The following is a 24,726-nucleotide window of genomic DNA, read 5'->3' as shown; positions in this document are numbered from 1 at the left end:
ACCAAGCAGGGTGTGCAGGAACACAAAAGAAAACACAAACAGTAGCAAACGTGCATAACTATTACGAATAACATAACCACCCAGAAAGAACCAATCTAAGTCACTTCGGAAAATGCATTTTTTTTTTTTAACTTTTTAGAGTCAGGGTCTTTCTCAGACTAGAGTGAAGTGGAGTCATCATAGCTCACTGCCGTCTCAAACTCCCGGTCTCAAGCGATCTTCCTGCCTCAGCCTCCTGAGTAGCTGGAACTATAGGTGCGCATCACTCTGCGCCACTAATTTTTTTTTATAGAGATGGGGGTCTAACTATGTTGCCCAGGCTGGTCTCAAACTCCTGGCCTCAAGTGATCCTCCCTCCTTGGCTTCTCAAAGTGCTGGCATTACAGGCGTGAGCCACCATGCCTGGTTAAAAAATAGTGTTTGACTGTATATTGTAAAACTAACTTCAAAGGACAGTACACAATTATTGTACTCGAGTTAGTGTGTTCACCATATGGGTTAGCAAGTCTGAAACTGCTTCGTGTAGATCCTAAGATCAGGCAAATACAGTGGCCAGTGAATGAAGCTCCTTGCTGGGGGAGAAAGGTGTTGCACACAAGGGGGCTGGGTACACCCTGTGGTGCTGCACTGAGAGGGAGCAAGGGTGTGGCCACGTGACCTTCTGCACTTGTACAGCCTGGCTACAGAAACCACCGCGGAAGTGTGGATGTGAGCGCAGGGGCACACACACATTTCCCAGCTCTGCTGACAGGGCCAAGGAGTGACGAGAGCCAGGAGCAATGAGTATTCTGAGGCTATGGAGAGTGACCGTCCAAGAGCCGTCCCAGCTTTAGTACTTGAAGGTCCCACATCCCAGGGAACACCTGAGTCCTGGCAAACTGGGAAGGCTGGTCACCCTGCCTGGCAACTGGATCTTGGCTTGTGAATACCATTCTCCAACAAAAGGAACCAGAGCTCTTTGGAGAACACACAAAATGAGCCAGGAACACCCTGCAGTGCTAGAAAGTGGCAAAGGGTTCAGAAAGGACAAGAGTGTGTCAGGAGGACACAGGCTCCAACGCCAAGGGGCTCCAATGGCAGAATCCAGGACAATCTGAGCAACAAAGTAAACCATAGTAATGGACTGTAAACTGTAACCCAGCAAATAAATACTAGCCCGTACGTAAATACGGGAGCAGCAACACCTCTTTCTTACAGAATTACAATGAATGTATAAGGAATGATGGAAAATAGAAAAATCGCCACCAGGAAAACACCACAGGAATGATTGTGGCAGGTATAAATTCCTGATGGCTGTTTACCAGAAACAGAATATTTACATAATCTTAAAGTATCTCCCTCAAAATACTTACTGCTTTTAAAGAACAAAAGCAGTAACTTGACCATGGACGAAGAGGCAGGTACACATTAAGCCACCAGTCGCCGTGGTCAGGACCGAGGCACATCGATGCCGCGCAACTCCCGACACGGTGACAGGAACAGCCTCCCCTCTGCTGCCTTCCTGCCACACTTGGCCCTCTACCTAATCACAACAAAACACCAAACCCAAATCGAGCAGCATGCTATAAAATAACTGGCCAATGCTCTTCAAAAAGGTCCTGAAAGAGAAACACAGACTGAGGAGGGAGGAGACCTGACCATGGTGTTCACACGAGGGGACATCAGGGGAGCCCTCGACTACTTCTGTGACACCTCTGTCAGTAAACAATTATTTCAAGATTAAAAGTTTCAAAATAAAAAGTAGCACTCTAAGGAATATTCTTGTACATGTGCCACTTCATTTATGTACAAGCATACATCTAGACATGGAACTGCCACGTCCAAGTTTACATATTTTAAATTGTGGTAGATGCTAAATTACCCTCCTCAGAGACTATGTTGGCTCACGCTCCCACCAGCAACACGCTAGAGAACGTGTTGCCCCAAGATGGTGGTGTGATGAAATGCTTGGCTCTTTGCCTATTGATCAGGTAAAATTTTCACTGTAGTTTTCATTTACATTTCTCTTATTATGAGCAAGATTGAGCACTTTTCCATATTTTAAAATATTTCTTATTTCCTTTTCATTAATGGACTGTTGATATACTCTGATGATTTTTTCTACTACATTTTAAATCTTTTTCTTATTGATTTGTTAGAGCTTTTTATATATTAAGGAAATAGTCTTTTGTTTTTTAAGGCCTTCCCTACTCTAAGATTAAACACCATTTCCCCATGTTTTATTTTTTCTAGTCCTTTTGGGGTTTTTTTTCCCCCATTTCGTACTCAGAATACATTTGAAAAGTTTTAATATGTTGTTTACAATGCAAATATACATAATACCTCATAGGTGGGAAAAGGGGAGGAAAAAAGTAATCCATATTTCCAACCAGGATTTCAAGACTTTTGCATCATAATTCCAAGATTACATTAATTGACAGCACTATTAAAAGCAGATTTGATTTCACTGAATGTTCTACACTGACTGTAAGAATAAACCAATAGTGAAATAAATCTGCCTAAACCAGACACCAAATACACTATCTGCACAGTCCATGTTTCTCCTACACACTAAAGGAAAAACCACAAACCTCAACGTCAAGCTACAAGATCTTAATGTTAAACTATCAGGTGGTTTGGGGTCACACGAAATGGGAAGCACTGACAGTTTGAATGTGATCCCCCCAACACCCACACACTCCAGCAGTGCTGATGCTGCTCCTCCAACCTGCAAACACACCCTTCTTTCCAACCGAATTGCTCCAGCACCCGTGTGAGGCCCTCTCTTCTAAGGGCCTCCCTGTCCCCCGTGGTTCACAATAATCTCTCCCTACTGTGAATTCATAGCACTTATTTCTATGCTGTTCTCTGATGTTCATTTACAACTGCAGTTATATGCCAGCTTATGGTATTTCTTATACTATTAATTTTATTAATTTGTAATTTATCTTACCCAGTTAGGGCAAAGACAAGCTTATATTTCTTAGTATCAAACTCTTTGAAGGCAAGAACATCCTTATTTCTTGGTAAGCCAAAGCATCTAATATAAAAACAGCTTGTTTTACAAACATAAAATGTTTCATAAATATAAACATCACCATGCTCAAGCAGAAGCACGTTCAGACAGCCAATAGGTGGTGTCTGTGGTCCTGCAGGGTCATTTTAAACTACTTCTCAGGAATTAAAGAAGCACCCGCCTACAGGGGTCGGCCAAGTAAGGCAAATGAGTAAAACCACACTGGGTATGCTCTTATGCTTTTTAAAAAATCACCCATCTTTCCTATAAACCAGTCACTGTTCTCACTGTAGTTTTGTTTCATAATGGTATCTTAGGTTATGCACTTTAGATATAGACATGCTTAGTATTTCCAGCTGTGAGAAATACGTTGATTATTTTTCTGGAATTACACGTTCCAATCAGACAATCTCCAATTTCACCAGGTGTGATGGAGAGAACTATTTCACACATGTAGATTTCACTCCGCCCAGAGTGCCGCTTCCTGCACGGCTCAGTTGTATCCCTACACCAAACCTCCTACAGGTGACAACCACCAATCTGGGAAGATCAACAAAGTAAGAGAGTGTGGAGGCTGGAGGATCAGCAAAAGCAGGCAGATTCTGGAAGACAGCTGACACTTGGAAGGAGCGAACAGCACACAACGAGGGCCAGTTATAATCATCTTAACAGAGTGGCTGAGCAAGAGGAAATGTACACCATGTATACTTCTCTGGCCCAAAGAACCAGAGGAGAGATTAGAAGGTGGAAAGTGAGGGAGAATCCCTGAAATGAAAGTCAGAGGAAGGGAGCCCCAGATTCTGCAAATGAATTCTCTCAGGTCTCTGACTGACCCCCTGAACCGTGCACGTATGGGGCTAAGTATAAAAAATTGAACTGTTACCTAAGAGAAAGCGTTTGCATTTGAGGCCAGTCAAGTTAATACCCCACTTTAGTACAACTTTTCAGAGGAATGTAACAAAGTCCAGAGACTCCACAAAATAGCATCCACAATGTCCAAGATGCAATAAAAAATTACTTGACATACAGAAAAATGAAAAAACATGACCTCTGCTCAAGAGAAGAGTCAATTAATGGAGACGAATACCAAGAAGATCCAGATGTTGGAATCAAAAAGACAAATATCTTGGCTGGGCCTGGTGGCACACACCTGTCCCAGCTACTCGGGAGGCTGAGGCAGGAGGATCGCTTGAGCCCAGGAGTTTGAGGTTGCTGTGAGCTAGGCTGACGCCACGGCACTCTAGCCCGGACAACAGAGTGAGACTGTCTCAAAAAAAAAAAAAAAAAAAAGGCACAATTCTTCAGAAAAACTTAATCACAAATGTGCATCTGACTAATAACAGAGCTTCAAAATAGTAATATATGAAGTTAAAATTGAAAGAATTAGAAGAAAAAATAATTCCACAATTATAGTTGGAGATTTTAACATTCTCTCAACATTTGATAGAACCAAACCAAACCAAAAAACTATTTCATAAATCAAGACACAGATCATCTGAGCTATAGCATGAAACATTTCAATTTAATGGATATTTATAGAATACTATACCCCAACAACTGTAGAATGCAGTTCTTCTGGAAAAGAATGCATTCTTTTCAATGGCACATGGTATATTCACTAAGACTGACCCATAAAACAAGTCTCAGTAAATTTAAAAAGACTACATACAGAGAAAGCTCTCTCAATGCAACATAATTAAATTAAAATCAATAACAAGATATCTAGGAAAACACCAAGTACCTGGAAATTAAACAATACACTCTCCATGGGTCAAAGAGGAAATCACAAAGGAAATTAGAAAATATTTCAAAGTGAATGATAATGAAAATACGATATATTAAAAGTTGTAGGATGCATCTAGAGCACAACTTAGCAGGAAAGTTAAGAGCTTTCAATGCTTATGTTAGAAAAGAAGCCTAGAATCCATGACAAGGTTTCACCTTAGAAAAGTAGTACAGGCCAGGCACAGTGGCTCATGCCTATAATCCTGGCACTTTGGGAGGCCAAGGCAGGAGGATAACTTGAGCCCAGAAGTTCGAGGTTGCAATGAGCTAGAATGGGGCCACAGCACTCCAGCCTGGGTGACAGAGTGAGACCATGTCTCTGGGGGTGGGGTGCGGGGGAAGGAAAAAGGAAAAGTACAAAGGCAACCCAAATAACATGGAAAGGAGCAATTAACAGAGAGCAGAAAGAGAAAGCAAACAATAGAGAAAGTTAACAAAGCCAAAGCTGATTCTTTAAAAAGATGAACAAAACTGATAAACCTCTAGCCAGGCCTGTCAAGATGAAAAGCGAGAACACCAGTTGCCAATATCGGGAATGAAGGCAGGTTACCATTATAAATCCTACAGCCATTAAAAGGATAATAACAAATTATGAACAAATTTATGCCAAGATATTTGACAACATAGATGAAATGGACAAATTCCTTGAAAAAATATGAAATTTATTCAAAGTGACAGTACATGAAACAGAAAATCTGAATTGCTTTGTATTTAATAAAGTGAATTTAAAAGAAAATATTTTCATGAATAAAATTCTAGGCCTAGAATTTTTACTGGTGACTTCTATCAAACATATGAGAAAGAAATAACACCAATCTCACACAAATATTTTCAGAAAATAGAAAAAGAAGAAATACTTGCCCACAAGTTTTATGACAGCATAACCCAGTATCAAAACCTGCTGACAAAGACATCACAAATATGCAATAAAAATAATAGACCAATATCCCTCATGAACATGCACGGAGGTTCTTAATAAAATACCAGCACATCAAATCCAGCAATATATAAAAATGATAATACACCATGACCAAGCAGACGATGCCAGGTTGGTGTAACACACAATCAATCAGTATGATTTACTATACAAAACAATAACAGTGAAAGAGATGGCACTATCGAGGCTCCGAATTAAGAACCAATCATGGCCAGGCACAGTGGCTCATGCCTGTAATCCTAGCACTCTGGGAGGCCGAGGCAGGCGGATCGTTTGAACTCAGGAGTTCGAGACCAGCCTGAGCAAGAACAAGACCCCGTCTCTACTAAAAATAGAAAGAAATTATATGGACAGCTAAAAATATATATAGAAAAATTAGGGAGCAAAGGGGACGTTCCGACTCCACTGGGGGAGGAGAAAGCCGCCGACTCGTCTGAGGCGGCGGTTCGGTGTGACGGCACGAGCTGGAGCACATCAAACGATGCAGCAGTTCCACATGAGTACATATTAGACCAGGGATTGTACGTAAAGAAATGCAGGTGCATTAAAACAAGGGAACACAGAAGGCAGTGAAAACTAGCAACTAAAGCCCTGGCCAGGACAAAGCTAAGGACACACAATGCTGACCACAAGTCCCAGCAGAATACACACTATCAACGAACTGTTTCTACGTGTGTATTTATGTTTACACACACAGAGAGAAATGTAAAGAAAAGGAATGAAAACCAGGAAATTCAGGTCAGCAGTTATATCTGGGAGGGGATGTGCCAGGGAGGGGCACGCGGCTGTGGGGGCGCCGGCGGTTCTTATTTCTTAAACTGGAAACAGGTACATGGGTGTTCTCACTGTTCTCCTTTTTAAGGCTGCACATACATGATGCATTTCACCCAAAGAAAGAGGAGGAAGAGAAAGAAGGCAGGAGACAGAGGAGGAAGAAAGAAAAGCAAGCTTCGCGGTGAACCTGCTGCCAGATGCACACCCAGCCTGGCCTAGGCCGAGGGGCTCCTGTGGTGCCACGTCCGGGACACCACAGATGGCCAGGCCCAGGCAGCCGGGCGGGGTGGCACTGGCCAAAGCACTGGCCAAAGCACTACGTGCAGCGGCAGGCTCGGGGTGTGGGAGTCTAGGAGCAGGTGGCAGCCCAAGAGCCAATCTGACAACTGGGCTCTGAAAAGCCTGCTAGGCACAGGGTGCTGTCCCTGAGAGGGGCAGGCACCCACAGCAGGCCTCCAGTCCTGCAGGGACTGACATAAGGAAGTCACCAAGGCAGGCTGGGGTTCCCACGTGAGATCTCAGGAACACAGCATGGCTCAAGGGTGGAGGCGGAGAGAAAGCAGGCTGACTGCAACGGGGTACCGCAGGCAACAGGCCCCCTTCACCCACCTGGCGTGGTGTGTACACCAGGTGGCGCTGAGCCCCAGGGATCAAGTGACGGCAGCCCAGCCCCGCTGATCTAAGGCCCCGGAGTCTGCATTTCACTCCAATTCAAACCACGGTTACTGCACTAACTCAGATGAAGGGAGAGATGCCAAAGGAACAGTCCAGTAGTACTTGCAGGGGCAACCTTCAGAGAGTACCCCTGGGGACCCTGTGGGGACCTGCTCAGGGCAGTGCAAAATGGCCTGAGCCCACCGGAAGGTCACCGGGTCATATCAGCCAAGACTGCAAATGCATGTGCCCTCTAATCTAGCATTCCTACTCAGGGACTTCATTCTATCAATACACCTGCACGTACGTGTATGTAAAGACCTTCTATTTCGTTAATAATGTTGTTGTATTGTTTTCTGCTATTTATTTTGGCTATCTTAAAATTAATTCTTTATATGCTAATCACATTTCTTGATTATATGGCTGCTAAATAACAGCCATTCTTTTAAAACCCGTGACTCAGCTACACCTGCTTTGAATTTACCTGATCTATGGGCACTCACCTGGTTAAAAAGCAGGTAGCAACGATGCCACCCAAGTAGACACGGGTCTCCAAGCTACGGCTTTCATGGTCTGTAATTCCTAGTGGTTTTAGCAGAAATAACCAGCCGCACCATAAATAAACCTCCTGAAATCCACAGGGAGGTCCCCGTGGATAAGCACAAACAGCTTCCTCGCAAAAGGCAATGCTTCCATAGCACTGAGCGGGATGGTGTTGAAGAAAAATTCTAGCTGGCTGTACATAAAGCTGGCTATATTTGAGGGCACCAGAAATGCAACCTAGGAACATTCTCTCTAGCTTTGAGCCTACAGCATTTCACTCGAGTGTGAACTGAACACATTTTCATTCACTTTAAAGACCCCGTATTTTGAGACAAGCAAGCATCACTGGCCTCGGTAATGGCCTCCTTTTATGGAACCCACCTCTGTCACATTAACTGACATTTTGAGGCAGGTGAGAAATGTTTATTTTCCTACACTGCTTTCTCATCAACTTGACATTCCCCGCTCCCTCAAGCTGCACTCCTTCTCTTCCTGCCAAGGGAAAGCAGAACACTTGGAGATTTCTCTTTCAGCTTAGCTCTGGCCAACTACTCCGCCAGTAACTAACAAGGTCTTTGCTAACCTACTACATTGGGGTTGATTTGCTTTTTCAGATAGCTCAGCGCCCTGGGTCCTACCCCAGCTGAAGGCCTATCTGGTACATCCTGGGCAGCTGGGCCACACCTCCCTTCTTGGCCTTCACGTAAGTCCCAGCACCATGGTTTACACAGGTGGCAAAGGTGTTAAGGACGCTAAACCTATACTGCCATGTCACCTTAGCAATATAAAAAGCTGTTTCACAGAGCAGAATCTGACCAGCAAGTACTATCCCCTCCCTCTTAAATAGGACAGCCTGAAAACACCAAACATTCACCTGAATTTCTGTGAAGGCTGCAGCACAAGAGGCCTAGAAATTAAATAGCATGGGCTCCACACAAAGGGAGAACAGAGGAAGGAAGCAAAATAGGTCCACAGAATCCAGTACTAACTGGTAGGCTGCGGCTAGGCAGCTGCTGCCCTCAGGAGCGGGGTCTAGGTGAGGTTCCTTTGGGAAGATGAAACAAACCTACTGATGCTTGAGCCCTACACCGCCCAGGAAACCAGTTCTTCCAGCCTTCCGGTGCCTGCAGCCCACCCTTACAACTCTCGTTTCCAGCAACATCCCAGCTTACAGAGAACGAAGAGGCCCAAGCCATTAACTCCAGCATCAACCAATCCTGTGCCAGTCATGTTCTAGCAACTTCAACCACGAAACCAGAGCGTCTGGCACAATCCGGAGACTGGGCTGGGCGGCTCTGGTGCATGGCAGTTACCTGGCCACAAAAGATGACCAACCCACCGCCCTATCCGCCTGACCGCGGTCACACCCGCTGGAAGCGTGAGTCTGCCGTTGCTTTCTCCAGGTCGTGCCTCACCTTTGGGAGGAAGCCTCGCTGGTCTACTGGCAAATCCGTACTTCCGATACATGCTGGGCACTGGCGAAAAGGTTTGATGGCAGTTCACATTTCTGTTAACACTGCATTTTCCAGGTAACCCACATTCTGCCATCCCTACTATGAAGAGCATTTACCAGGGGAGAGCATCACCTGGTTGGAATTCTGTGTTTGTAATACTGGTGTTCCCAATTACCAATCAATTTAAGATTCACCAAAGATAAACGAATCAGTCACCAGGTCCTGAGGGCATGTGGAGAGTCTGGTGTGTGAGGTCCTCACAGTGTCAGGTGGCTGGGTTCCCCAAATGCTGGGCCCAGGTCTGGCTCTGTGACTGTCCTGAGGATTACAGGACTCGGCTCCCATCCACAAGTTTACATCTGACAGAGACAAAGGCCGCAACTGTTGGCCTTATCAGCCACCTCTCGGCACACTCTTTCCAGTCTCTTGTCAAACCAACTATTCAGAGGTACCTGTCAGAGGTACCCCCTTGTACATGTAGTTTTCTCGGCATGGAATGCCCTCCTCCCTCCAGTGAAGAGAGCCTTCCAGACTCAGCCCAGACACCCCCTCGTCTGTGAAACTGACCATGCTTGCAAGCAGCCGAAGCAGTCACCACGTGTTTCTGTGCCTCCCACACGGCCCAGGACACCACGCAGCACCCGGGTACGACCCCAGATGGCAGGGTCACATCATCTTTGAAGACCCAAGGAGCATTTCGAATTTGTTGAACAGACTAAGAAATGAGCAAAAATGAAAATACAAAGTCCTCAGCAGAGACCCTGGCCCACAACTCACAGAGATACTCTGAGGGCGAGCGACCAGGCCGGTGGTGGGGGATGGGGCGAGGCGAGGTTTGAAGAACAAGTGAGCTGAGCTCATGGGTAACTGAGGTGGCACAGCACAGGCAGAGAACTCCACAGAGATGTGACCCACATTACATGTCAGACCAAGCACATGCTAGAATCTGGCAACACTTTCCAAAGAAAAGAGGAATTTTCAAGAATTCTGGATTTTCTGAATGGGTGGATCAACCTATAACCACATTCTTTCTCCTTTATTGTATGCGACGTGTTTTCTTCACTCATCACCTAATCCACCCAAACAATTAACCGCCACACTTATCCACACAGAAGACAACACGAAGAGCATCTGCAACACAGAAAGCTGCTAAGAACAGGTTCTGCATCTTAGACTCAAGCAGAGGAATGTTTGAACCACTGCAGCAGAAGTTGCAGGAGGAAAGGACAGAGATGATTAAGGCAACAAGACAAAGAAACAGAAAATTAAAATGTTCCTGTGCTGAATATTAAAATATCTTCCAAATGGAAGTGACACTGTGTGGTAAGAAGCACAAATTACAAACACCTGTGGACATCTTAGACCATGAGGAAAAAATCTTAACCTCCAAGGGAAAAAAAACCAAGTTAACTACAAAAGAAACAAAACGCAAACTGATATGACTGCTGTAACAATGATACTAGAAAACAACAGAGCAATAACATCACTTTCTGAAGGAAAATTATTTTAACTTGGAATGAGAAAACCAGACAAACTACTATACAAGTACAAGGGCAAAATAAAAATCTTTTTAGACATAGTGGGCTTAGAAGCTGTACAACCCACAGACTTTTCCTATAAAACTAACACAAAGGTATATTCTGGTAAAACAGAAAATAAATACAAAAGAGGAAAATGTTGGCTAAAAGTAACAGTAACAAATAAAGCAGTAAAGCTTACCGTTGTCTTATCTGTGAATACATGTTATGTTTATAAACCATGGTTAAAGACTACAACAAAATTAAAAACTTAGGTAACAGAAAAAGGTACAAAAGAGGCCGGAAAAGGTGGCTCACTTCTGTTAATCCTAACACTCTGGGAGGCTGAGGCAGGAGGATCAATGAGGTCAGAAGTTCAAGATCAGCCTGAGCAAGACCCTGTCTCTACCAAAAATAGAAAAAATTAGCCAGGTGTGGTGGCGTCCACCTATACTGATAGCTACTCAGGAAGCTGAAGCAGGAGGATCGCTAGAGCCCAGGTGTTTGAGGTTGCCGTGAGCTAGGATGATGCCTTTGTACTCTACTCAGGGAGACAGAGTGAAACCCTGTCCCCCGCCCCCCCCAAAAGTATAAAAGATATAAAGAGGATATATAAACAGCCATTAAACAAGTGAAAACATTCTTACTCCTAGTATCCAGACAAATGAAAATTAAACAAAGTATCTTTTACAGACAAATGGTTTTGAGAAAACATAATATCTAGTGTTGGAGAAGATACCATGGAATAGAAAGGCTTGAGGCCTACTAATGGGAATATAAATTGATATAATTAAAAAAGCTTGAAAAATCCTTTTGGGCCACAATTTGGTATTATCAGCTGACACTGCAAAAATGCACAGGCTCTGAAACATCACTTCTAAAACTCTAATTCTGTGAGTCTAAATACCACACGTGTACACAAAGAGTTCAAGTACTCGCCCATTCTATGCAGCATTGTAATAAAAATAAAAACCCGAAATAACCTTTAATGTGTCCACTAATAAGACAATGTTAAGCAAATTATATCTTCATAATATAGAATACTGTGTAGCCACCGGAAAGCCCCCAGACCCCTGTACAATGACGTGAAAGGACGTGTAAGGAATGCTGGGAGCGCTAAAAAAAATTCTGTAGCACAATGCATATATGGTTTAGCCTTTTTTTACGCAAAAATGGTAATAATGTATATTTACATTTATGTGTGTAACTGAGCGTGCTGAGCCCGGAAGGAACGCCAAAAAGTTCGCTGCTGTTACTTTTGAGTGGGGAGTGGGAAAGCACAGGTTAAGGTCATTTTCTCCTTAACAAATAACAAACCCAAAAAACATTTATGGGAGTATCTACCAATTCCAGGCCCTGGGGATGCAACGGTCAACAACCCGGAGTCCACCGTCTCCCTGAGGGCTCGGTGACCACTGCTGGTTTTGTTCACTGTCGCGTCCCCAGAATCTGAACCCGTGCTGGCTCAGGCGTGCGTCCAATAAACGAACCGACAAATGAACGGTTTATGCATTACTTAGGGGGCGAGGAGGAATAAAAGCACAACCCAGGGGGCTCACACGATCACCCTCGTGTAAGCCCGTTCCCCAACGCACACGCACCCTCCCGACTTCAGGCGCTTGTTCCCGGCGGGGCTTCAGCGCCAGGAGGCAAGAGCCCGCAGTCCCTTCGCGCCGCCCCCGCGAACTCCCAAACCGCGGCCCGAAGCCGGCCTCCGTCAGGGCGCCGAGGAGTCCAGTGGCCAGAAGTGCACAGCCGGGCTGACGAGGAGTGGGGCGAAACAAAACGCACCTGCCCCGCGCACGCCTGTGAGGCAGGTGCCGCCCCCGCCTCACGCCCCTACCCGGGAGCACGGAGACCGGCTCGGAGCCCCGGGGACGCCCCTGCCGTCTCCACGGCCTGCCCCGCCTGCTGCCCACCCGGCCCGACCGCCCTCACCTCCCGGTGCGGCCGCCAGCACCGGCGCCTGCAGCGGAGGCCGCAGACGGCGGCCCCACAGCAGAAGCGCCCGCAGCTCACGCGCCATGTCGTCCTTCCCCAGCGCCGCGCGCAGCCACGCGGGAGGGGAGGGGCCGCAGGACCAAGCAGGAGGGGCGGGGCCAGCGGGCGGGCCTTCCGCGGGTGCGGCGCGGTGACGTCACGGCGCGCGCCGGGCTGCCTCACTGCCGCCTGCACAGGCGCGTGGGCGGGACCGGCCCTGCGCGCGGACAGTCGAGCCTGGGGGCGGTACCTCGGTGACCTTGGGTCGCGTTGTCAAGGGCGACGGCCAGTGCGTGCAGAGCCAGGGCGGGTGGTCCCAGTGACACAGTAGCCAGCAGCGGCTCTGTTTGTGCATCCCTAGAATAGGGCGGATGTCAGTACCCACGCAAGGGTGTGGAAGGCGGTGCTCGGGAAGAAGCAGTTGACATTCTGCGGTCTTTATAAATCCCGGCCCGCTGTGTAAGCCACTGCAAGTTTCTTGCAAACTAAGGCAAGCCAAAAAGCTAAAAGGAAGGAGAAAGGGAAGTCCAGGCTTGACCAAAACGCGAATTCAGTAACCGACAACACAAAGACGAAACTGGGCTTATTCGTTTATAACGATTCTCTTGCTCTGCTGGCGGTTAGTCTAGTTGACTGTCTAACGTTTGCTCCAATCCCGGCTGCTACTTCATAATGCAGATTTCCCGGCACCTTCTTAATCCCGGAGTGGGGCCCATACGGCTCCACTTGGACGGGTTCCCAGATGATTCTGAGGCACTGAAGATTCGCTGCCACGGTCAAATAATTGTATAAAACAAGAGTTACTTGAGCTTGTGACAGGTGCTGCAAAGACGTACAGGAGCCCGGAGAGTCTCCCTCAGTGGGGCTTGGATAGAGTTGGGAGAGGGCATGTCAAGAAATGTTTTCAGGTGGAAATGTCAAGGATGACCCCCATGTTCCCGGCTTAAGCAACTGAGAAAGGGAATGGAAAACAGAGTGGGCAGATTTGGATGGAGGAGCAGGAGTGCTCTCACCTGGACGATGCTGGCAGCCTCCTAACTGGGCCCCTGCTTCCACTCTTGCCAGCCCCCATGGTGCACAGCACCCACATCATATTCCTTCAGTTCCAGTCCTCCAGTGCTTTCCCCCGACTTACACTTAGGAGCAATTCCAAACTCCTGCCTCCCTCACAGGCCCTGCATAACCAACCCTTGCCTCTGTTCCCCTCACCACACCCAGGCAGAGCCCTATCTCAATTTGAGGGGAATGAAGAGGTCTCAGCTTCACATTTCATCCATTTTTCACCCTATTCAGGAAATCATCTCTTTTGTAAGAGCTGACACATTGGCATCTGAGGCGTAGAGAGGCCTTTTATTTCAACAAGGGGAAGAGGTATTTGGCAAAGGGAGGGAAACCTGGGCTTCAGCTAGGGATGAGGGGGCCGCTGCTGAGACAAGCAGGACCCAGGCTCCGTGGAAGGGCAAACCCACCAAGTTCCAGACAAACAAACCAGAAGAGCCTTCTGTCCTCTCTTGGCTTGTAGCCTTCAGAGACATACCTTCAGCCTCAGCCTCACATCTTTGTGGTACTGGGTCCTCTGCTGGCCCAGAGAACTGTGTCTTTTTAAGGTATCTAGGGATCCAAACCATGTCTTGAGGGGGCCACATGCAGATGTCAGCCCCTGTGTAGACAAGGAATCTGGAAAGAGGCAAAAATGAACAGGAGTTGAATTAGTGGAGAATGACTGGCAATTACTTGGGTAGGACAGACAGAGAAGCAGAGGGAGGGGGTAGACCCTCCCAAGTATCCTGAACAGTATTGTGGCCAGTATGAGGCTGCCATTCCTTCTCCAGAAGTCACTGTCTTCTGCTGGGGTGAACTGAGGGCTGTGAAAAATATCCACTGCATTGTTTACAACAGCCAAAATGTGGAAGCAACTCAAATGTCCATGGACAGACGAGTGGATAAACAAAATGTGGGCCATCCATACAATGGAATATTATTCACCCATAGAAAGGAATGAGGCACTGACATGCTACTGCGTGGATGGATGTGGAAGACATTGTACTAAGTGAGGGAAGACAGACACGAAAAGCCACATATTGTGTGATTCCATTTACATGGAACACCCAAAATAGGCAAATCCACAGAGAAGGAATGGATTGGTGGTTTCCAGAGGCTGGGGGTGGGGGATTGGAGAGTGACTGCTAATGGGCCCGGGCTTTGCTTTTAGGGTGATGAAAAAATTCTGGAGCTAGATATAACAATGCAAATGCACTTAACACTACTGCACTGTACACTCAAAAATGCTTAAGATGGTAAATGTTGTCTTTTACTACAATTTTTTTTTTTTTTTTTTTGAGGCAGAGTCTCACTCTGTCACCCAGGCTAGAGTGCCGTGGCATCAGCCTAGCTCACAGCAACCTCAAACTCCTGGGCTCAAGGGATCCTTTTGTCTCAGCTTCCCGAGTAGCTGGGACTACAGGCACGAGCTACCATGCCCAGCTAATTTTGTGTTTCTATTTTTAGTTGTGCAGCTAATTTTTTTCTATTTTTAGCCTTATGGCACGTTTTGAATGGTACCTCCTGGCCTGGCAGAGTTCAGATCACAGTATTTTCCCTGTTTATAGATGAGGTCACTATAGGCATGGAATAAAAAAGGTCCACCAACTCTCAAGTCTGTTGCTTATGATAAGTGAAGACAAGTAAGAATTAGTTTGGTCTGAGGCTACAGAGTCAAAGCCAACTAGTTCTCTTTGTGGGGCAGGGGAGAGCCAAGCCTATGGCTTTCTAATTCCTAGAGCCATCATTCTTCCAACAGCTTTGCAAGGACACTTTCTCTGCTCAGCACGGCTTCCTGGTGGCTCCATGTCTCTGGGGCCCTGCCACCCTTGGGGACTGCCCCTTTGCTCGGGCACTGAGGGCCTGGATTCCGGACAGTGCAGTGTCCTGAGCAGCGCCTGCCACATCCACAGCCTCCTTGGGTGTGAAGAGGCCCCTTGGTCAGGGTTCTTGTGTGGGTCCAATGGGGTGTGGGAAGAAGGGGCTTTGAGCAGGTGGAAATGCAGACCGTCGGGTATTTGCCCTGACGTCTGGCCCTGAGGGTGCCAACTCCCCCAGGCACGGGCCCTGCAGCTCATGAAACGTGAAGAATGAAATATGCATTTCACATCACCTGGGCAGGTGGCCAGCGGAGCAAGGCACTCCTAGCTACTTCTTCGGAAAAGCAAGCATGACTTGACTCCCTTTTTTATGTCCCTCACAACCTGCATTTTCCAGAAATGAACAGTGCGGAAGGACATCTCCCTGCAACTCTTTCTTCCCCAGGACAAACAACATGGTCAGGGAGCTCTTTCCAGGTAACGTGGGGTTACCCCACAGGGACACTGTCAGCCTTGGCTTTGCCCAGTCTCCTGCCCTGCTGCAGAAGACCTGAGGGTGCCAGTGGGTGCCATGTTCTTACTCAGGGACCTGAGGAAAGACTGGGAGACCAGGAGGGCAGAGGGGACAGAAGGTTCTGGCTTGGAATTAATGCAGTGAAGGAAGCCAAAGAACCACCTGGCCAACCCCTCTCCCTGTACCCACGTCTATCATGAACGTTCCAAATAAGGCAGCTTCCAAGTCACGATGCAGGTTCTTGGTCCCCCAAGGCCTCACTACTCTGAGTGTGGCCAAGGCGGGCAGTGTGGACCTTGCCTGGGGGAAACTCCCCTGTCCAGCCCTGCCCGGGCCTGCAGATGGTTCCTGTGCGCGGTCCAGCTTGGGAAACACTCTCTGAGGAACGCACGGTGCCCAGACAAAGGGCAGGTGCATCGCCTACGCTACCGAGCCCTGGGCAACCATCGGCCCCTGACGAAGAGACGTTCTCCTTGTTTCCAGCAGGACGAACCGGCTCTGGATCTTCCGGCATTGGGTCCTTGCACCCGCTCGCCCCTTCCTCCAGGACCTGTCTCTACCGACTTCTCCGAGGGTGCTCTTCGGTGCTCATTCAAAGCTGACTGAACAGGCCTGGGCCCGGCAACCCTGCCAACAGCAGCGTGCTCTGGGCAGTGGCAGGTCTGCATCGCGGGGGTCCCCAGCGTCGCCCATTCTGGCCCACTCACATCATTCACACCATTTCTGACGCTAGCTGCCCTCTTCCCACACGGGACCCCTTTTCCGCACCCAGGAAATTAAAATTTGGACCCGACATGTCTCTCAAGGGTCAGGAACAAGAAGAATCAGCATCCCATGAAGCTCAGAGGGCCTCTGTGCTCCAGCTACCAACCCTCCCCCACCCCCCCCGACCTACAACTCTTCTCCTGCCTTGTCCTATCTTCCAGCTCTGAGACCTGGGACAATGCCACTGTCTAGTCCCCAAGACCGTTAGCAGCACTCTCCGACTCTCCCTCATCCTCACCCTATGAAGGAGCACCCAGACAGCTCCTGCTTCCCAGGGCCCCAAACCTGGGCCAGGGTTTGAGGAGTCCCAGGTGGGGCTAGAGACGATGAGGAAGGGGTCTTGGCAGCAGAAAGCTTGGCTGGCAGGAGAAAGGGGGAACCCTGCACAGCCCCGACAGGAACAAACCCGCCACCGCCCTTCCCAGACTCTGCACCCCCCACCCGAGGACCTCCAGACCCAGATTCTCACCCTGGCTGGGAACTTTCCCTAAATGTCACCACTTCCTTGAACATCCTTTATTCTGCATTCCATGGATACACTCATGACCGCTTCAGTCACTCGGCCCTCTCACAGGCCCTGGTGGTCACTAGGGTTGCCCAGCACTAGGGCTGTCAGCGTTTCTTTTTCTCTGGTGACAAAGCTAACCAGTGGGGACCAAACAGGCCTTTGTATGGACTTGAGTTACCACTTACTGTCTACAAGGCATTGGAGGGGTTACAGCACATTATAAATTCTCCCACTTCCCCAAGGCACCCCCAAAGTGGGCTCACGGTGAATCTGTGTACAGATGAGAGGTGGGGTGAAGACGGCTCCTCTGAGCGAGGGTGAAGGGGCCGGGCCCCCAGTCGGCCCTTGCTGCTCTGTGAACTTGCCAAGTTAATCGCCTCTGCTGTCCTCTGTGAATACATTTAAACAGCATTTCACATATTACGGTGATGTTTCCATCTCTGAACTTTACTATCCGCATGAGGAAAGCAGAATTTGGGGAACTCACTCGAGGTTAAGGCCGAGGCCCCTGCTTGAAACTGTAAGTGATGCTTCAAGGGTCCTCAATCCCCTCAACCTCAGAGGCCACAGCCATGCTCCACACGATCTGATCTCTCCTCCAGTTTCCTCCTAACCCCCTTACACGTGCCTGCGATACTTTCTTAATCAAAGTGTCTTACAGCTGTCTGCTCCCTTTGAATTTTTCGGTGTAGGGAAAAATCAGTGGTATCATAGCCAAAAGATTCCTAGTAAATCCTCCATAAAAAGTTGTGAGCGGTCACAGCACTGTCTCGTGTACAGTTGTGATCAGCTGTAAAGCATTCTCACCTGCTCATCCAAGCTCCTTGGAGGCTTTGTCAGTCTGGTGTTACATTCACCTAAATTTCTTGTTATAATTGACCTGTTTCCCTACCCTTGATTTCTACTTCATTATGAAATATACACGGGAGTAATGCACGTGAAACTAACACGTAACATCCTGCGAGGAAGGTATGTCTTCATGGTCTGAGATGAAGACTTTATTCTCACCCTGTGACTCCTGCACACCTGTTCATTAGTGTTACACCTGCAGCGTCTGCTTCCCAGCACGCCGCCCTGTGCTGCGGCACTTCCTGGTAGCACCATGGCTACCAACATGCCATCATCTCCTTAATGAAAGGTGTTTTGTGTTTTAACAGTAGCTTATTTTGCCATCTGATGCTAAAAGCATGTTTTGGTTCAAATGAAATCTTTGGTTCCATGTTATAGTATTCCAAAGAAATAGGCAGCCTGGGCAACGGTGAGACCCCATCTCTACAAAAAATTTAAAAAAATTATAGCCAGGCACGGTGTGCATCTTTAGACCCCCCAGCTACCCAGGAGGCTGAGACACGAGGATCGCCTGAGGCCAGGAGTTTGAGGCCGCAGTGAGCTGTGATGATGCCACTGTACTCCAGCCTAGGCAACAGAGCAAGAACAAGACCATGTCTCAAAAAAAAAAAAAAAAAAAAAAATAGAAAGTTACGTCTTTAATCTGAGATCTTAAAAGCAGCAGCAGCCTCTTCATGTCGGGTTATCCAGAGACATCTCATTCTATTTAACATGCTAGAATTTCAAAGAAAGCACCAAACACATCTCAGATGAGACCAAAACACAACTGAACATCTTCAATCTAATGACTAGCTGCTGAGCTCACTCTAAGTCATTAGCCAATTTGAACCATCTTTGAATCCAAGCAGTTTTACCAGCTTTTATTATAAACACCAGCACATTTCAAGTTTCCTTTTTGTGATCACAAATATAGGGCTTTTTTTCTTCTCCTCTTAAGTATACAGCATGAGACACAGCGTTGGGGCTTGCCAGCTTTCTTACAGAAATTTCCCCAGGACAAGCTTAGGATTAATATCCACAGACCACACCCTCAGCCACATCCTTTGACATCTGGATTGCCCAAGACAGTTGCACAGGATGCAAACTCCCCAAATGAGGTTGGTACATAAAGTTTTGAATCCCAGGATAACCTGAAAAGCATGCCCCCCACTGCCTCAAATCAAGGCTGCACATGCAGGAGAGCGCCGCTTTCTGAGTGTGGGCCTGCAGCTCCCTTCCAGGGCTCCGACCTGCCTCTGGTTTGAACACAGGGCCTAGGGTTTCCCCACTGGTGGAAAAGGTGACTGTGACGAGGACAGTGACTGTGCAAGAACCCAGCAAACTGAACAAGGACAACAGATCTTCCCTTTTGGGCTAAAGTGGAGATGGGGGTTGCTAGGGGTGCTGAACGGCCTTTTTCTTACCTGGTTTAATGAAGTTACATTTTAAAACTCAAGATTCAAAACTGTACTAAAACTAGATTGCACTCTTCCAATTTCTTAGTATAAGTTTCCTCAAATTTAGATTCCCAAACCAAGAATTCAAGTATTTTAAAAATATCTCTGTGAACATAAGGCCCCAAAGGGAAGCGATTTGGGCCATGATTTCTACATTTATCACACAGCCCCTCCACCCCTGCATCCAGACCACCCTTCGGTTGGAAGACGAGGGATGGGAGAGTCCCCCGGGGCCACAGACTGGAGGATTAACTTCAGCTCTTCTGTGACGGTCCTCCTCTTAGAAGTGAGTCTTACATTTTTTTGTGGACGTGTCCCCAATCAGGGAACCTGGAACTGGACCCCAAGGGGAGGTGGTGGGACCACGTGGCTGAGTGCCAGTGTCCTTTAAGTGGGGGCCTTTTCCCACCACATCAAGGACCGGAGAGGTCAGTGCTCCAGTGCCCGCCTGCCCCTCAGCAGTCTCCAGGCTGGTTGCCCGTTTTCTCAAGGAGGGCGGGCCCCAGTGTCAGGCCACGCAGGACACACCTTGTGGGGGCCGCAGGATGTTGGGGGAAGTCAGGAAGCACCTTGAGCCCCGGAGCACCCTTTGCATCAGTTCTGGGATTTATGTACAGCGGGTGGGGAGCTGCCTGAACCACCGGCAGGAAACCCTCCCTACAGGCGCAGCTACAGGGAGGGGGAGGGAGGGGGCGGGAAGCAAAGTGCTGTTTCAGACCAACTGTGTCGCTGACCGTGTGAGGGGCATTCACCTGTGAGCATCCACCGCCTGGGGCCAGTGCCGCGCTGCCTGTCTCAGTCTCTGAGAAGAAAACCCTCCAGGCGGCTGCTCAGCCTGGGACACGTTTCCCAGCTGCCACCCGTGTCGCCACCATGACCACAGCCCCGGCCTCTCCGCTGTGAGTGAACAACCAGAACCATGTCTTACAAAGAACAGACTCCAAAAATATATATAAATAAATAAAAACCTTAAACATTCTTACAGGGATCTTAAAGAACAGAATACATGTTAAAAACTTCAGTAATTTATATCAATTTTAAGCAGTACTTTATATACAATGGGGAAAAAAACACATGCATAGTCCAAATACAATGTTGAAAACAGCATTTTCATAACAAAAAAAACCCCGAACACTAAGTGTTAATACCATGTACATGAATTCAAGAAGGACCACCCTTTTTGTCTGTTGCACACAGTTTATTTAACAATATGATATAAGAAATGAGTTGGTACTTTACCATTCTATACAGTGATTGAATCTTCTCGAATTTTCTTATTTATAGTAATTATAGCGCTTGCATGATTTACACTAGAATTGCTTTTCCTCATTTCAAGTTTCATGTAGAAGAAAGAAAAGAATGCTCTTCTCTATTAACATTAGCATGGTCTAAGAGAGTGATCATCCCTATTTTTTGTCTAAAACCAGTTTTATCAGAGAAACAAAGCAACAATTTCTACATCTGCAAGACAAGAGTTTGGCTTAGGCCAATATGTATAGATAGATGTGTGTGGGTGTGTGTACGTGTGTGTGCACGCCGGAGTCAATTCCTATCGTCCAGGGGTAATACTTGGAGACGCCCACAGAGTTCACTATAGAAAAAAATCTTCCCGAAACGTCAGAAAGTTACCGGGATACATTATAAGCTTGATTTCAGGAATCAGTTTCTGAATATTATTTTTTCTTCTCACTTTTAAACATAAATGTTTAAAGTCTTGAAAATACAAATAAAAAATATGAATATAATGAACTTGTTTTTCCCATTAAAAAAAGGCATGAGTCACCAGCAATGACGACAAAAAGAATCCAAACAAAACCCCCCTCCCCCCAAAACAAAAACAAAACGGAAAAAAAAAAAAAAAAGAGAGAGAGACCAGATATTTAAATCAACTGGTTTTTAACAAAAAAATATATTCTTTGTATTGTTTCTTTAAACATCAATCCACCCTTCCACGGCTTGGAAGTAGCAGTTCCATCTAGGAATAAAAAGAACCTAGATGCCTGGATTTTCAGTACAAAAGGTCCAAGAACATGAAAGGGAAAAAAAAGTGATGCTCTCATAATGCTACAAGCCCTCCACAAACTTCTCTAACGTGTCTCCTGTGGTGTCCCCAACCAGGGACAGTTCACTGGACAGTGTGCTCCTGCTGGGGGTGTTCAGCTGAGGGAGCATTGCACTCTGTTCGGGGTTCCCCAAGTGTCCCTGATCTATGGAGCTGGCCATGGTGACTGCGAGTCCGGGGTGGGGGGAACCAGTCTGGGGCGAGACGTGGTGTGGTGAAGGCTGGGGCTGTATCCGTGGTGATGGGCTGGAATGTGGAGGCTGGGACTGGGGCCGCGGAGACTGGACAGGGGCTGGAGACCGCACCTGGTTACTAAGGGACGTGGCGATCTGCTGGCCAGGGAGGTGCGAAGCCTGTGGCTGTCCTGAGAGCATGTGCTGCTGGGGGCTCCTGGGGTTAGGCTGGCCCGGGGACCCGATCTGCTGCTTCATCTGCTGCTGCTGCAGAATACGCTGCTGCAGGGCCTGCTGGATGTTGGGGGTGCTGTCTGCCCCCAGCCCCGGCTGCCCCATCTGGCCGAGCTGTCCCATCTGAGCCGCCATCTGGCCCATGGAGCTGCCCTGGATAGGGAGATGCTGTTGCATCCGCTGCTGCTGCATGGCCGGGGGGTAGCCTCCAGGTCCTTGAGGCTGCTGGAACTGGCCGTGCCCTGCCATGCCCCCGGCCATGCCAGCACTCCCTTGCTGCTGTTGCTGCTGCTGCTGCTGCTGCTGTTGCTGTTGCTGCTGTTGCTGTTGCTGCAGCAGCTGCCTCCTCAGCATTTCTCGGTACTGTGGATTCATACTCGCCATGTTGGGGTTGTGTCCTGGGTTCATGATGTTCAGGGCCTGGCCCTGGGGGTTCAGGCCTCCCATTGCCTGCTGCTGTGGAGGCACACCGGGCCGCGGCACGCCGGCTTGCATGGCGTTCAGGTTCTGCAGGCCGGGCTGTTGGTGCATGCCGGGCTGGGACTGGAGGCCAGGCTGGGGCTGGAGGCCGGGCTGGGGCTGCATGCCAGGCTGGTTAGCCACGTACTTGGCTGTGCGCTGTTTGATAAAAGCTGCCATTAGCTGCGGGTTTGATTTGAGAATATTCAGCACCTGCTGCTGCTGCTGAGGGGAGCTGGGCGACTTCAGGGTCCGCAGCAAGTCTTGTAGAGCGCTGGGTGAGATGCTTCTGGGTGGCTGAACGCTGGGCATCCGGGGCCCGGCCACGGCCGCCTGGGCCTGCATGGACATCACAGGCCTGGGCATTCCCGGCATCGGCTGCTGCTGGGGGATGGGCGCCTGCTGCCACTGCCCAGGTGGCATGCTGGGCATAACAGGCCCGCTCACCTGGTTGGGTCGGGGCACATTCAGGCCCACAGGGGCCATCTGGTTCCCTGGGGTCCCCATGCCCGTGCGCCCCGGGGGCATGCCGTTGTTGATGTTCACTCGGTACAGGTGCTGCTGCTGCTGGGCCTCGCGCTCGATCTGCCGCGCCGCTTCCACTGCCGCGGGTGGGGGCTGGGCGGGGGGTGGGGGGGCCGGCACCTGGCTGGTGGGCTTCCCTGTGGACACCGTCGTGGGGGGCTGAGTCCGGGCCACGCTGGGGAAGCCGGCTGGTGACATGCTCACAGGCGAGGGCTGGGGCTGGGCAGGGGGCTGCGGCGTCTGGGGCGTACTGGGCTGCTGTGTGGGGGTCCCGGGCGGTGCTGAGGTAGGAGAAGGCAAACTCTGCTGAGGCACATTGCGTGTGTTCATGGTGGCCATCCGCCGGCGCATGAGCTGGGCTTGCTGCAGGCGGTGCTGGATCTGCTGCTGGCGGAGCTTGTGTTTGATATTGAGGCAGAAGGGCACGGGGCATTTGTTCTCTTGGCAGTGTTTGGCGTGGTAGCAGCACAGGGCGATGAGCTGCTTGCACACCGGGCAGCCCCCGTTGGTCTTGCGCTTGCAGCCCTTGGTGTGCTGCACAACCCGCTTCATCTTCTGGCAGGACGGCAGCGAGCAGTTGGCGTTGCGGCACTGGCACGCGTGCACCAGGGACTGGATGCAGCGCTGGATGCTCAGCCGCCGCGACTCCTGGGGGCTCTTGGACTGCGGCTCACCCTGGCTGCTGCCCTCGTCGTCCAGGCCCAGCCCCCACTTCACCATCTTGTGGGCGTGGCTCTTCGTGTTGTAGCAGTTGATGCAGAGGTCATAGTCCTGCAAACAGAGGAGGGGACAGGCAGCATCATCAGCACGGGCCCACATGACCAGACACTCTGGCCGCCCCTCCCCACCATTGGGTCTGGGTCTGTGCCTGGGACAGGATACAGATGGCCAGTGTGTCACCGCCTCAGGACCTTCACTCTTGGGAACAGCTCAGAAGGCTCCCAAGACAACCTGACCTGTGCTCCGAGACCCTGCCAACCTGCCAGCTCATGGACTTGGTGTCCGCCTGGGGCTCACAGGCAGTGGACACCAGCCCCCTTCCTTCGTGGATCCCTGTGCCCTGGAACTGCATCAGGACACTGCCATGTCCCACCCCGCCCCTGCGCCCACACCGTGCAGCCCCGCAGTCAGAGGGTGAGGGATGCTGTGGCCATTTCCTCCTAAGTGCTCCAAAGGCCGTGAAGTGCCTTTCCCCAGGAAGAAGGCCGCGGGCTAACCACAGTGCCAAATGGTCCTTCCCCAATGTGGGAACCCAATTTTCTGAAAATTGCTTGTCCCCAGAAACTGAGAAAACGAAGCACTAAATCTGAAGACTGGAGCCCTAAGACCAGGTTTGATAACCATGTCCACAGAAAAGACATGAAAATCCCAGCATAAAGAATTAGTAAGAGGACATAGGAGGCTGGAAGAAGCTGGAAAAACAGAAGAGGCATTTAAAAGTGGGGAAAGAAGAGAGGCCCTTGCCCTGCTTTCCCCAGGCATTAAAGCTGCTCCAGTCTGGCAGGTGACTATGGACTGCCCTCAGAGGAGGGAGGTGACAGTGGGAGGGAGGGGTGTCTGTAACTGTCTGTAAAAGGAGGGCAGAGGACCCAGCACAGCTGGCTCAGCCCACAGGAGGGATGGCCTAAGTCATTTCACAACGGAGCCAGACTTCCGCAGAGGGGCCAGTGAGCACGGCCACGGCCCTTCAGGACAAGCAGG

The 24,726-nt window shown here is 49.1% G+C and overlaps 2 protein-coding genes across 4 annotated transcripts in view; both read right to left on the bottom strand.

Moving 5' to 3' along the window:
• Positions 1-12,703, bottom strand: part of TRAP1 (TNF receptor associated protein 1) — a 42,480-nt gene extending 29,777 nt beyond the window's left edge. For both annotated transcript variants that reach the window (XM_069487011.1, XM_069487012.1), the window contains exon 1: positions 12,598-12,703. In XM_069487011.1, coding sequence (XP_069343112.1) covers positions 12,598-12,685 — 88 coding nt within the window. In that variant the 5' untranslated portion in view covers positions 12,686-12,703. The remainder of the gene's footprint in view (positions 1-12,597) is intronic.
• A 6,266-nt stretch (positions 12,704-18,969) lies between these two features.
• Positions 18,970-24,726, bottom strand: part of CREBBP (CREB binding protein) — a 136,970-nt gene continuing 131,213 nt past the window's right edge. For both annotated transcript variants that reach the window (XM_069487007.1, XM_069487008.1), the window contains one exon: positions 18,970-23,796. In XM_069487007.1, coding sequence (XP_069343108.1) covers positions 21,637-23,796 — 2,160 coding nt within the window. In that variant the 3' untranslated portion in view covers positions 18,970-21,636. The remainder of the gene's footprint in view (positions 23,797-24,726) is intronic.

Source organism: Eulemur rufifrons, chromosome 14, assembly GCF_041146395.1.
Source record: "Eulemur rufifrons isolate Redbay chromosome 14, OSU_ERuf_1, whole genome shotgun sequence".
Classification (NCBI taxonomy): Eukaryota; Metazoa; Chordata; class Mammalia; order Primates; family Lemuridae; genus Eulemur; species Eulemur rufifrons.
The sequence above is the reverse complement of the archived record's forward strand: the minus strand, read 5'-3'. Positions and strand labels throughout refer to the sequence as shown.